General features: G+C 36.2%; 1 protein-coding gene across 2 annotated transcripts; it reads right to left on the bottom strand.

Moving 5' to 3' along the window:
• Positions 1-7,586: 7,586 nt before the first annotated feature.
• On the bottom strand, positions 7,587-12,101 carry LOC131436114 (kelch-like protein diablo). 2 transcript variants are annotated; one of them, XM_058604608.1, is made up of 5 exons: positions 11,682-12,101; positions 11,293-11,390; positions 9,716-11,231; positions 8,907-9,094; positions 7,587-8,660 (listed from the first exon to the last, which is right to left on the bottom strand). In XM_058604608.1, exons 2-5 carry the CDS (start codon positions 11,334-11,336, stop codon positions 8,636-8,638), a joined length of 1,773 nt encoding a protein of 590 aa, XP_058460591.1. In that variant the 5' UTR covers positions 11,337-11,390; positions 11,682-12,101; the 3' UTR covers positions 7,587-8,635. The 2 variants fall into 2 exon arrangements, with proteins under 2 accessions (XP_058460591.1, XP_058460593.1); XM_058604610.1 differs by having other exon boundaries at positions 9,716-11,228; positions 11,682-12,100.
• Between the last annotated feature and the right edge of the window lie 3,418 nt (positions 12,102-15,519).

Consider the following 15,519-nt stretch of genomic DNA (forward strand, 5'->3'; position numbering starts at 1 on the left):
TTGTAGTAGTAAATCATTGCGAAAAAAATAACAAATTATATAATAAAACGTAGAAATTGAATGAATTACATGTAATTTTCTGAAAGTATTTGATTCCTTCGAAGTCAAAATTCGACTTTATTTATCAGAATGTTATAAATTATCACCAGTGTCAATATGAATGATTAAAGCAAAACTGTTTGAATCCACCTAGTGGTGTAATGATGCCTTTCTCATATTACTTATATTTCCAAAAATATCACTAGAAGATTCTCTGAAGAAATTATTTTTTCAATTTGGAATAAAATAAGAAACTTTTTTTTGGGTATAAACTAACATAACCTTTTTAATTTGTAAACAATTATGTCAAGTTTATAAGAACTTTTCTTTATTTTGCATTGCCGCACTAAATGATTAAACACACTTTACCCTATAGTTCCAGAACCGGAAGTCGAACTCGGATGAAATTAAACAGCAGCCTATGAGATTATAGGAACTCTTGTTTGAGCCTGTTTGTGGAAATCGATCAAATAATTTCTGAGAAAATTGAGTGAGTCTCTTTTTAAACTTTTTGACCACTATTTCCGGTACTTCTGGAAACCGGGAGCTTGGAACCAGCACAGCCGAAGTCAGCTCGTTTAATAAGTAACTAATAACCCCTACAAATTGAATCAGTTTTAAGTCAAATCTAGAATAATTTTACCCTTGTTTGCATCGTCGCTCTAAATGATGGTGTGAAATTCAATTGCAACCTATGGGACTACGAGATTTTTTATTTGATGAGTGACATTATTTGACACATACTCTCACACATACATGCACAGACACATACATTGTTCAGCTCGATGAAGAATCATATAGAGCACTTAGCCCTCTGGGCCAATTCACTAGTCAATTTTTCAAGTGATTGTATAAAGTTTATATATGAGAAAGGCAATAAGCATACTTTTATAGAAAAACATAGTTATCATGATCTTGTAATAACACTAACAAGTAGATACAAATTGAATAAAAGAATTAAAAATTTACATTTTGTTCACCTGAGAAATATCAATTTTAATGGGGCAACCCTGCACGCTTTATGAAATTGAACACGCTGCGAACGGAGCAAAGCCGCACGTACAGACGCGTACCAGTTTTACTTCGTCTTTTTGAATGACGATTTAAATGTTTTGACACTCATCGCCCTATTATTACGGAACCGGAAGTCGGATCTGGATGAAATTACACAGTGTATTTAAAGACCATGAGAGCTTCAATTTGAATCATGATTCGTGAAAATCGGCTTAACCGTTGCTGAGAAATCGAAATGAGTTCCGTTTTTGGAGATTTTCTTCACTATTATGGTTGCTTTAAGAAGCAGAAACCGAGCATTAGTAGTCCCAAAAAAGTTTTATATATTCACTAACTAGCAAGATCTGTCAACTAGGTGAATTTAGAAGAAAGTTTTAAAAAAATGTGCACCTCGATTCGCCATCGCTTGTGAAAAAACCTGTTTTAATCCACCTAGTGGTGTAATGACACCTTTCTCATGTATATAATATTGTGGTATTCTATTCAAAATGTTTCTCTTCGATTTTTAAAAGAAACCAAGAGATTGTTTATGCATAACATACAGAATAAAACAATGCTTTGATAGAGTAAGTCATCCTTAAGAAAACGAAATGGGTTCACTGTTATATGCACTTCCGGCACCGGAACCCGAGAACCGGTATAATCGAAGTCGGTTCGTACAGCCACCAACTAACATGACACACAAACTCTTCTAGTACGCACTCTAAATTACGATTTAAATGTTTGTTGCATCCGAAAATATTTTAAGTGACAATGTACAATATTGAACACACTTTACCCTATAATTCCGTAATCGAAAGTCGGATCCGGATGAAATTCAGGAATTCCGTATGGGACCACAAGACCTTTCATTTGAATCTAAGTTTGTGGAAATCGGTCAAACCATCGCTGAGAAAAGTGAGTGAGATCCATTTTTGTATATATGACCACTATTTCCGGTACTTCCGGAACCGGACACCGGGAACCAGGATAACCGGAATCGATTTGTTTAGTAGCCTACTGATAATAACTATCGATTTGTGTAGTTTTGAGACCAGTTTAGAAATTCTTTTACGTTTTTTGTTTTGCCGGTTTAAGTGACGGTGTACAATATGTAACACACTTTACCCTATAACTCCGGAACCGGAAGTCGGATCCGGATGAAATTCAGGAATTCCGTATGGGACCACAAGACCTTTCATTTGAATCTAAGTTTGTCAAAATTGGTTCAGCCATCTCCGAGAAAACCTAGTGAAATTATTTGACACATACACACACACAGACATTGCTCAGCTCGATGAACTGAGTCGAATGGTATATGACTGGTAGGTTTTTCAAGTGATTGCATAACCTTTCTATATGAGAAAGGCAAATGCTCATGAAATTGTAAATTGTCACAAATCGCACTGAAATACCGGAACCGGAAGTTGGATCTGGATCAACTTTTCGGAGACTATTTAAAGAATTTTAAAACCTGTTATTCGCTTTTTAGTTTGCGAAAATCGGTTAAGAAATTTCCGAGAAAATTGAGTGCGCGTTTTTTTAATAAATTTGCACATATTTCCTTGTAATTCCGGAACCGGAAGACGGATCTAAATGAAATTCAAGAAAATTGTATTAAGCCATAAGACCTTTCATTTGAATCTAAGTTTGTGAAAATCGGCCACGTCATCTCTGAGAAACGTGTCTGACTATTTTTTTTCCTTTTTTTGGTGCATATCACCCTGTAGTTCCGGAACCGGAAGTCGGATCCAAATGAAACTCAGGAACTTTGTATGGGACCTTAAGACCTTTCATTTGAATCTAAGTTTCGTCGGTTCAGCCATCTCTGAGAAAATTGAGTGATATTATTTGTCACATACACACATACATACATACATACATACACACATACACAGACAGACATATTGTGATCTGAATGAACTGCGTCGAATGGTATATGCCACTCGGCCCTCCGGGTCTCAGTTGTAAAGTCGGTTTTTACAGCGATTGAATAGCCTTTCTATTTGAGAAAGGCAAGGGTAGCGTAGGTTACCGCGATAGATGTTAAATTTCTCAATAATTGTTGCGATGCATAGGTCATTTTACAATACTTGCTCCGACATTTCCAGTTTTCAAAATTGATCAATCATCAAATCCAAGTCAGTATCAGTCTACATTAAGGGGGGAGTAGAGTCTAAGCGATGAAAAAAATCATCATTTTTGCGATTTTTTTTTAGAATTATCGTTCAACAAAATAAATTCAAATGTTTTGCATGATAAAAAGCATTATTCGAACAACATTTTGTCATTTTTTCGTGAAAAAGTTTTTAAGTCAATCGAAGCAGAAATCTTGAGCCTGTGCGCAGAGCTCTTACTTCTTCGCAGTATGAGATAAGCAAAGATAAAGGCCCATAATTTGCTGAGTTTTGTTCAGATAGGTTTGAAAATTTCACAGTATATTCTTGAAACATTTTACTATAATGAAATGCAAAGAAAAAAATTTGATCCTAAAAATCAATCGCCGAAAGTTTAGAATTGGCCTGTTAGTTCCCGTAGAATCAACAGCGAATACATTCAATATACTCAAGCGAACACGACGAAGCGCCACAACAACCAAGCATCCAGCGAGCGACAAGCTAGCTGCTACGCTAGTGACTGGCTGCCGATTGAAGTTAAATATGTAACATGGCATATATATTTAAAAATTCCCTTCCTTGTTGAACGTTCACATGCGATGCAGAAAGAACGATGAAAACCAACGATCGAAACCGTCGGCGGTGCACGAAAAATCAACAAGATGATATCATTCGCTCTTCTGTGATGGGTAATGAAAACATAGATCGATTCTAACCAAGTTTTCATTAGTATGTTATTGAAAAACTGAAACAACGTTGCCATACATGTTTAAGTTAAAAGTAGACAGCACGAAATTGCATCAACACACAATGCTAAATTTACCTCACTGGACGAGCTACTTGTTTCATTCACAGGCGAGCATCAAATAGGTAAAGAAATATTATGCAGCATATATTTATAGATTCCTCTTCATACTACGCAGATCGATGCAGTGTTTTTATGCATGACGCAAAGCCTCCTATGCCGAACAAGAAAATGACATCATTTTGGTCAGCTGGGATTGGCGGATGAAAACATAGGGCGATTCTAACCAATTTTTCAATAGTATTCTATTGAAATACTGAAACGATGTTGCCATACATGTTCAAGCTAAAAGTTTCCGATTCGATTGGTTGTTAAATCATATCAATCCATCATCAAAAGACTGAGCTATTAACATTCAAAATTATGACAGAAAAAGATTACGCGGCTATTTTTAAAATTTTTATTGACACCCGGCCTCGAATAGTGAAGAGTAAGGTATTTTTAATGTCAAAAACAATTTTTTTTATCCATTTAGTGGTGTAATGATGCTTTTCTCAAATTACTTATATTTTCAAAAACATCACTATAAGATTCTGTCAATAGTTTTTAGTTTTGAATATAGATTCAAGTGTGGCAACCCTGCACGCTATACAAAATTGAACAAAGCACGCTGTGTGCTAGGCGGTGGTGTTTACTTCTTCTTCCGTACCAGCCCGTACCGATGCGTACCGATTTTGCATCATTTTGTACTCATTACTTTATAATTTCGTATAATTGTGAAAATTTCACAGTATATTCTTGAAACATTTTACTATAATGAAATACAAAGAAAAAAATTTGATCCTAAAAATCAATCGCCGAAAGTTTAGAATTGGCCTGTTAGTTCCCGTAGAATCAACAGCTAATACATTCAATATACTCAAGCGAACACGACGAAGCGCCACAACAACCAAGCATCCAGCGAGCGACAAGCTAGCTGCTACGCTAGTGACTGGCTGCCGATTGAAGTTAAATATGTAACATGGCATATATATTTAAAAATTCCCTTCCTTGTTGAACGTTCACATGCGATGCAGAAAGAACGATGAAAACCAACGATCGAAACCGTCGGCGGTGCACGAAAAATCAACAAGATGATATCATTCGCTCTTCTGTGATGGGTAATGAAAACATAGATCGATTCTAACCAAGTTTTCATTAGTATGTTATTGAAAAACTGAAACAACGTTGCCATACATGTTTAAGTTAAAAGTAGACAGCACGAAATTGCATCAACACACAATGCTAAATTTACCTCACTGGACGAGCTACTTGTTTCATTCACAGGCGAGCATCAAATAGGTAAAGAAATATTATGCAGCATATATTTATAGATTCCTCTTCATACTACGCAGATCGATGCAGTGTTTTTATGCATGACGCAAAGCCTCCTATGCCGAACAAGAAAATGACATCATTTTGGTCAGCTGGGATTGGCGGATGAAAACATAGGGCGATTCTAACCAATTTTTCAATAGTATTCTATTGAAATACTGAAACGACGTTGCCATACATGTTCAAGCTAAAAGTTTCCGATTCGATTGGTTGTTAAATCATATCAATCCATCATCAAAAGACTGAGCTATTAACATTCAAAATTATGACAGAAAAAGATTACGCGGCTATTTTTAAAATTTTTAATTGACACCCGGCCTCGAATAGTGAAGAGTAAGGTATTTTTAATGTCAAAAACAAATTTTTTTATCCATTTAGTGGTGTAATGATGCCTTTCTCAAATTACTTATATTTTCAAAAACATCACTATAAGATTCTGTCAATAGTTTTTAGTTTTGAATATAGATTCAAGTGTGGCAACCCTGCACGCTATACAAAATTGAACAAAGCACGCTGTGTGCTAGGCGGTGGTGTTTACTTCTTCTTCCGTACCAGCCCGTACCGATGCGTACCGATTTTGCATCATTTTGTACTCATTACTTTATAATTTCGTAACCGGAAGTCGGATCTGGATGAAATTGCACAGAATATTTTAAGATACTACAAGCTTTAATTTGAATCATGATTTGTAAAAATCGGTTAAACCTTTGCTGAGAAATCGAAGTGAGTTCCGTTTTTGGAGCTTTTCTACACTATTACCGGTACGTTCGGAAGCAGAAACCGGGGACTAGTAGCCCCAAAGTAGATTTCTATATCCACTCACTAACAAAGTCTGCCAACTAGATGAATTTATCAGTAATTCTTTTAAAAATTTTAAATTTTTTCATTTATCAACATTTCGGGGACTTTTTAAAGAATTTCAAATTTTTTCATTTGCATCTTAGTTTGTAAAAATCGATTAAGAAATTTACGAGAAAATTGAGTGCTCATTTTCTCATAGATTTGCACATATTGCCTTGTATTTCCGGAACCGAAAATCGGATAAAAATAAAAATCAATAGGACCATAAGACCTTTTGTTTGAATCTAAGTTTGTGAAAATCAGTTAAGCCATCTCTGAGAAAATCGAGTGTCACATACATACAAACATACGTGCACACATACAAACAGACATTTGTTCAGTTCGTTGAGCTGAGTCGAATGGTATATGACATTCGGCCCTCCGGGCCGAAAGTCGCTTTTTACAGTAATTGTATAGCATTTCTAGATGAGAAAAACAAAATGCGTTTCGAATAATTTTTGGGTTCTTAACCGAAAAAATAGTTATATGGAAAATAAATTTGGGGACTGATTTTGTGTGGAATGCCCCATAGGTAGTTGGATGTCATTCAATTCCCTAAAGACAATACAAATGTGCCCTACGTGGAACATGAAAACTTCAAGTACAACCAACCGTATAACAATTTGACAGATCCCATTGTTCCCAAGCGTTACAAAAATTTTGGTTCTCTAGTTCAATTTATTACATTTCAAAAGGGCGTTATTATGATTTGAATAAAAATATAGTTTAAGTGTTTAAAAACTTCTTCCAATTTAGTCATTCCGTAACAGAATTGGTATCGTGAGTTTCTTTTGCATTAATTGCTTCACATAGTTAAAACGTCTTGCAAGTTGTTCCATGCAAAGTTTTAAGAAATAATCCACCTAGTTTTAAAATTATATGACGATGATTATTCACTGCATTTGTGTCTAATATGTGTACGGACATACCATTAAACACACCTGGAACGTCGTTCAATACTCGGAATTACGTTGCTTTTTGGGATAGATATTTTTTTCCAATTCCGTCATTTTACTAATTGATACTAGTTCTGCATGAATTGCCATGTATCTTCTCTGGTTTAGTACAAATGAGATGCGCAAACTCACAAATATTAGATTGAATGTCACATAGTATTACAAATCAATTCAGATAAAAATCGATAAAATTTCAATTCAAAAATTTTTTTTGTTGTTGTTTAGATTATTGAGGTTTTTGAACATAAGGTCATTTGCCGCCTCGGGCCAGAAAAACTTTCTGACCCTATGTGCAGGGTTGGGAATCAAGCCCAGGTGGGCTGCGTAAAAGGTATCGACTTACACATCACGCTATACCCGCCCCCTATATTATAAATTAATATTCCAATAAATAATATACTCTAAAATAAAATCAAATGTATCATTGGAACTTGGGAGTCTGGAATCTCAATGATAAAAATAGTTAATCATATGAAGTATTATGTGCAGCTGTGCGTTCTTTCAAGTTTAAAAATGAAAATATTTCTATTATCTACAGTTTTTATTTAACAACTTCTTTAGCAATAATTTATCTTCACGATATTTCTTAAGTTGATAAAAATAACATAAAAAACAATGTAAGTTTGATAAGCAGGATTCAATTGCAATCCACTACGTCAAATTACTAAATAAAGTAACCTATTTATATACTTCAGATGACCAACCATGCACTCTTCTAATACAAAGTATAATTCTTATCCCGACAAAAAACTAAATTGATCACCTAATGTCTTCAGTATGAATCGTTACTTGCATTATTAAAGAGGAATTCTGTAAAATTTAACTACTTTACTCAGGATTTTCATTTATTTTAAGGTTTTAAGCTTTAGAATTCGACAGATCAAAATGTTGGAAAGAAGCGAGATGAGATCGGATGAATAAGAGTTATGGTACAAACAATTTATAATGTATGAGCTTCTGATGTTGAACAATTAAACAATAAACAAACTTACACTGATGAAACACAGCAGCACATGCCAGTGCGTGATGATCAAAATGATTGAATAATCTTAAGAGTATACACAAATCAAATTTAAATTTAATAAGCAAGACAAGTTTTCGCGTACCATATTGAAAAACATGTGATATTCATACACCATAGCTAGCGATTTCCATGTGATGTGAATAACATAATATTTGAACGAAATTAGTGTAACATTGTCTAATATCTACTATGTGCAACTGTGAGTTTCTGTTTTCATAAATGATTATAGCTTATGATGACGTGTGTGCCTCTGAAATGAAATTTGTTGACTTGTCACTGTGAAATTTCGTAACAAACATGAACTTTATAGCAAGAAGTTCTGAGTATGAAATTCTTTTAAAGGACGCTTAGCGTTAATAGCAATATGTTGTTTATTTTCGTTTCGTATTTTGAGGTTCCCTGATACTGTATAATCATAAAAATGTCTACCACTTCGAAAAAAGCTAACCAACGATTTGATTTTGTAGCATAAGCCCACGAACATGTGCGACAGATCTCGTTTACTTTTTTCCCTTTCAATCTAGTCGAGTTCGAGTGTGCATGAATGTTAAACAACAGAATCTTTTCGTATCCTAAAAATGTAAAAGAGAACGAGTTATATCAAAAAATGAATGGTGAATAATGTCAGAGGGTCGTTTGGTTAAAATATTAAACTTAGAAAATGTGTCAGAATTGTTGTGCAAAGACGAGAAAACGACAAAAGCTTTCAGTTATGGTAAGGCATGATAAAGCTTTAAATAATGTGAGACACAAAAGGTTATCAAACCTAAAAAAAATGGCACAGAAAAATATACCAAAGAAAAACAAAGCCCATTTACCACATGTAATTCTCGGTTTGCGGTGCCCGCATCACTCCAACACCACCGCCTAGCCGTCGGTAGTTCATGCAGCCACACAGACGCCACTGGTTCGTCTCCGGGTCATACACTTCGATGGTTTTTAGATAAGCAGTACCATCAAAGCCGCCTACGGCATAGAGCTGTCCGTTTACTACCGCCAGACCGACCTACGAGAAAAAAATATATCGTCATTCAGAATTTACACCTGAGAAATGTCATATACACTATGTTTTCCTAATCTGTCTATGAAAACCAGACGAATACAGAGAAAATTTTTTTCAAACCGGTCGAATAGGCCTTTTTCCTTTTCTTTGAACAAAACCCTACCAATAAATGGTAAAATTTCCTTCAACACGAGTCTTTACGTTGTTTTGGAAAAACGGAAGTGACAAAATCTCAAATTACTTTCTCGTTCAATTCTAACGACCAACGCAGCACCGTAGAATAGAATATTGCTCGACATAACAAAAGCTAATGAAAGGACGATTCTACTTTTACGGTAGTTATGTACATTTTAACCATTTCTTGTCACATCGATAAAAGATTTCAGGTAGCACATTTGAAAGACGAAAACAGGAACTCTCAACAATAAGCTTAGTGGTCTATGATTAAAGATTTCCTTTTCGTGAAATGTTCTGTTTTCTATGAAGAGCTGATATGCATCGACTCACTAAATAAACTATAAATTACTAAATCGAAACCTGAATCTGAATCTGAAAATTTGCAAAAATACGCAAATATAGACTATGAAAACTATTAACTGCATCTGAATTCCTTTTACCACTTACCCCACTACGTCTGGAAGTCATGGCAACAATTGGGCTCCATGAATTCGTATGCGGATTGTAACGCTCGGCGGATGACAGTTCCATACAATCGTCTCGACCACCGACAGCGTAAATGAAATTGTTGAAGACCGCACAGCCGAGATGTTTCCGTCTGGTTGACATAGGACTAACAGCACACCACTTGTTCTGTCGGGGATCGTACCTTTCTACCGTATTCAACGGGCACTGGCCATCAGAGCCACCAATGGCGTAGAGGTAGCCTCCAAGTACGGCAACGGCCACGCCTAATCGGCGTGTTGTCATAGGAGCTACCTTCGACCATTTGTTCTCCTTAGGATCGTACCGTTCGACATGATTCAGACACTGAACTCCATCCTGACCGCCAACGGCATACAGAAACCCATCTAGTACAGCCACACCAACACTGGTTCGGCAACTAGTCGTTGGAGCAACATCACAGCTCCACTGGTTAGTCTGAGGATCATACCTTTCAATGCTGTTCAAATAACTCTGGCCATCATGACCGCCAACAGCGTAAAGCAGATCATTTAGGACCGCTACTCCGACACCACAACGTCGTTTACTCATGGGAGCTACCATTTTCCAATCTGCTGTTTCCGGATCGAAACGTTCGACAGATGCAATCGCATCACCTGAACACCAACCTCCAACAGCAAACAATACTTCACCTCGTCGTGTAGGCTTCCTAGGGCGCGTCCTCGGTCCCTGCATCAAAGGCCTCTCTTGTGGAAGTAACAAATAATTTTTCGCTTCATCTACCAGATCACGACAGGCTTCGTCGGATCGAACCAGTAGGTCTGATCCTACCGTTCCAACTAAAAACTTGGGACTCAACAGAGGCATCCTTACATGCTGAAGAACCTGCGCCAGATGTTGTCGACGTTCAGCTACGTTGTATTTCAACCAAGCCATTACCGCATTGAACACTTGTTCCTCCGAGCGAACATTTAGTTCATCACTGCATATAATGTCCACTAATTGCCCAACTGGAAGTAACAAAAACTCCTCACTTTCCATCACTTCCTGGAAATTGTGCTGCGTGAATTTATCTGCGATTCGTAGTAATTCCCTACAGGAATGTGTATCAGCAAATGCACGTATTCCTAAACAATTGGTGGGATCTAATTGACGCTTCAGAAATTCACAACATATATCCTGAATTTCCGCCAATTGCAATAAACATGCCGCCGGAAGCAGAGTCTGGACATTTGATTCCTCTACCACAATATGCGAGGTATAACAAAAATCGATCAACAATTCCATTGCGTTTTCATCAATATCCCGAATAGTAACTTCCGTCTGGCGAGACTCTTCCAGTTCTCCCGTAAACATGGCTCGAAAATACGGGCTGCATGCTGACAAGATTACCCGATGAGCAAAAATTTTCCGTCCGCTGACATTGATGACTACATCGCATAGCTCTCTATGTCGCCGAAGAACATTCAACTCGGTTAGTGTTACCCGCGGATGCTTCTCCGATGTGTGGGACAGTCTACTGACGAGATAATGTATAACCGGGATAAGCCAATGTGAAAAGTGATTGTTTCGTGACTTACCTCGCTGGAGATGGGGGACGGTCAGAAATTAATACGTCGCCCATTCTGTTTGCCGCTAGGCGCAGCGGGGCAGAGGCCCAACCCCACACGGTATCTATCTGCAGGAGTGCAAAAAATAAAAATAAGCGAATTTTAGCAAAAATGAGAAACACTCGTGCGTATGCACAATTATCTGGGCGTATCCCAGCTTAACAAACAGATAACTCGATTGTGCAAAGGAGAGTACCAATTATTGACGACCGAATCGAGGACACTACTTTGCTGTAGCATCGAAGAAGAAATGTAAAAAGTAATTTTCAACGTCAATACAACGCAACATAACAAAAATAAAACTAACGGGGTGGAGTGCATTTCACCACCCACTACCACCACCACTACAAAAGACTGACCTTTGCTACTTTTCCTATAAACCTGGGCCGTACAAACGAGCCTTTTATGTTCGGCCTACCGCACTTCCTCGATAACAATTAACCTCTCACTTCCGGTTTGAAATAATGTTCAGATCCAGTTTTGCTGGAAAAAAACTTGATCTCCAGACTTACGAAAGCGAAAAACGGAATATGATTCGGAGTGAAAAAAAACTTGATTCCGAATACAATTAGAACAGTGAATCTATCAGCATTATATCGCAGAGAAATGGATTGGTTCTTTCAAACGACATTGATAAACATTCACGGTTCTACCCAAACTATAACTAAAAACAGGATTCCGATCACGAAAAGAGTAATTTTCGCAAATTTAATTTAACGAAAAGCAAACTACAATTTTCACAAGATGACCGCGTTAGACCCACCAGCAGAGATGCCAGATATTTTCAGAGAAAATCTGTATTAACCTGTATAAAAATTTTGTATATAACTGCGTGTTCACTAATAAAATGAAATTTCTTCAACGCAATGATGTTGTACGCTATCTTAACAGATTATGGTTACAGAATGGGAGTTTCAAGGAGCATTTATGTTTTATCTTCCTAGTTCACAAAAAAATGTAAAGACGAAATTCAATATGAATGATTTTTCAACCACAATTAAAATTCAATTCCATATACTTTTCTTGATTTAAAGGTTGACTCTCAGGCCGCAGATAGAATAAACGCAAAAAGCTGAATCGAGCTGGTGGATGACATTAGCAGACCAAAAGAGGGAAGTAAAGCGCCTTGGTCAGTACCAAGTTTGGCTCTACTTTCTCGTATATGGCCTTAGCCTAACAATAAAGCTTCAAATTGTAATATAAATGTTTTTTTTTGTGTTGATCATCAAATATCTGCACACAAATTTTTTCTTTAATTTGTGATTTGTCCGTTGATTATTAAACTTCCATCTCGCCACTGCAATCAAATACTAAAAGATAGCTCAGACAGAAACAGTTTAATTTTCCTTTATTATTTCTTGCGAAAACTGTATATATCTGTATTCAACTTTGGGAATCTGTATTAAATCTGTATTCTGTATTAGATCTGTATGAGGATGTAAAAATCTGTATTATACAGATAAATCTGTATAAATGGCATCTCTGCCCACCAGTGGGCGCTGTTTGGAATTAAGACAAGACGACCGTCCCACGGCAAAAGGGCCTAACTGCAAATGACAGTATCTCTTTGTTTACTTTTTCTTCCACGATTTACCGAACTAATTTTATATTTGACGCTTTACTCTTCGTAAAACTTTCAAGGTAAAACTACAATCTTTCGATTTATATTGGAAACTTTAGAGAATTTTCAAAAATGGCTCCGTAATAATCAAAAGAGAAAGTAAACAAAGAGAGGCTTTCATTTGCAGTTAGGCCCTTTAGTCGTGGGACTATCGAAGACTTCAATTTTGACAGTTGTAAGCAGAGATGCCAGGCGAGTTAAATTAAATTTTAAACTTAAAAAACAACAACTTTAAATTCACAATCATACACTAAGAAAAATGTTATAGTAACCGTCACCTGTTTGCCATGCTTCTTTCACCTATACGGTTAAATAGTAACAATGACCATGATATGAGATAATTCACCATCTGTATTGTATAAAGTACTATATAACAAAAACTCTAACTTGAAAATACTATTTGTATTCATGATTTATCTAGTATGGTCATTCTGACAATTCATTTCAAAACTAAGATCAAATAGATAAAATCACAATCACAAGGAAAATGAAATCGCTAATGTAGTTATTGCTACCATATCAGTAAGTTCCTCTTTACAATATATCAATGTTACCATGAATACATATACAGTTGTCTAGAAGATTGAGAAGATTGAGAACACTATTCATATTGCTCATATGAACACAATCCAAGTGACAAGTACATAATCGTATAGTGTTGTTCAACCGACTATGTATTTTATGTAAGCTGACTATACGAATGGTCAATAAACGCATCTAATCTTTCATTAGGACATAAAGTTTCACTATAGCGGAAAAAATCGTACGTGGATAACGTAATTGGAGTGATGGATGCGAAGTTTTTGTATTTTGTGATTGTGCGTAATTTTTCATTTACATTGGTCTTGAAGGCAATTAATAAAAGCTTTATAGTCTCGATAACGGTTTTGTTTTCAGTGAAATCGAATCATTATGTAAATGAACTTCTCGTATAGGAAAAATGAGTCCATTATCAGTCGCCGGGGAACAACACAACACAGGAAACGGCGACCCTCTTCCACTTCCCGAATCCAAATCACTGGAGTCAGAAGGAAGAAGTAGCAAGATATCTCAGTGATTGATTGATTCTGATAGGTGTCGAGGATTGAGTAGTCTGATAGGTGTCGAGGATTACTTCTTGACTCGGCTGTTGATTTCATCCTCGCTGATCATTCTTGCTCCGGAAACGACTACGACGCGATGCATCTGCCACTGCAGCGTGAGAATTCCTTCCTGATCAGGACCCTGAGTCAAATATCGACATTTCCGTTAGAAGTTTGCTATATGAACTGAGAAAACATTAGTAATGGAATCAGCAGCGGTGCGATGGCGGTACGACGGTCGGTGCCGATACACACTTCATCATGACTACCATAATGATCGATGTCACTCCGATGCGTCAACATAAGCAGCAACACGTCAATATGGGCAATATTATAAAATTTGATTCGAAAATAAAACAGATCGTTACCCAACTTTCTTATTTTTCTTGTACTGGCATTAAATTCACAAAACTTTTAAACATTTGCGCATATTATTCTAACCTCCTCTAATGTCGAATTAAGCATTATTTTGAATTTCGAAATAGCTAGAAGTGAAAAGTCAAAAATACCATGGCTACGGCATTCGTTCGGCACATCAGTATTTACACTTCATTTCGATGCAAAGAATAAAGTCTTCTGCAAATAGCAGAAACTTTACGTCTGCTTAGCGGTTCAAATTGAACTGCCGAATTTTGCATAAAGCAGTTCAATTTGAACCGCTAAGCAGACGTAAATTAACCGAGAATTATCTAACATCACTATACACTAGTAAAAATCTGTACGATCGATTCACATGTCTCTGTTAATTTTTCAAATGGGCGTATAAGCAAGTGACAGTTTCTCTTTGTTTACTTTCTCTTCTATAAATTACCAAGCGGTTTCCACGTTTATCACTCAACTTTTTTGCATGAAATGATACCCGATATTTTCGACTTTCAAACAGAGGAGTGATTAAAGAGAAACTGTGACATGCCTATACGCCCTTTAGAAAAATTAACCGAGATGTAAACAACCCGTATAAAAATTAACCATTCATTTTACAGGAGAAACGATTGGTAAACAGTCAATTCTATTGGTTTCAATACATTTTATTGTATTTCAATTAGAAAGAAATATAGTTTTTCGGGAACAGTACAAAATATTGTTTTTCATATATTTCTTTCTCTTTTGTGCTAGAAGACATCGTCTAGCAATTTGAATAATGGGTTGTTTAGGACCTTTAATGAATTTTTTCAAAACTCCATTCATATCCTCGAAGCAAAAAAGTGAAAATGCCCACAGCGGACCAAAATTTCTTACGCAAGACGGAATATGCAAAAGTAAATGAACATTGTACTTCATTTCATCAATTCTGTATAAAATTTCACAATCCTCAACAAAAACATTCAACAATTTCTCACTCTAGAATATCCTGTTCAGTAACATTTGTGTTCAATTTTTTTTTTTTTTTTTTAAATAACTATTTATTGGAATATGAGTTAAAATTAAATTATTAAGATTTAAATTGGGTGTTCAGCCACAAGTGGTGACTTTTCAGCCCTGTTATATATATAT

Source organism: Malaya genurostris, chromosome 3, assembly GCF_030247185.1.
Source record: "Malaya genurostris strain Urasoe2022 chromosome 3, Malgen_1.1, whole genome shotgun sequence".
NCBI lineage: Eukaryota > Metazoa > Arthropoda > Insecta > Diptera > Culicidae > Malaya > Malaya genurostris.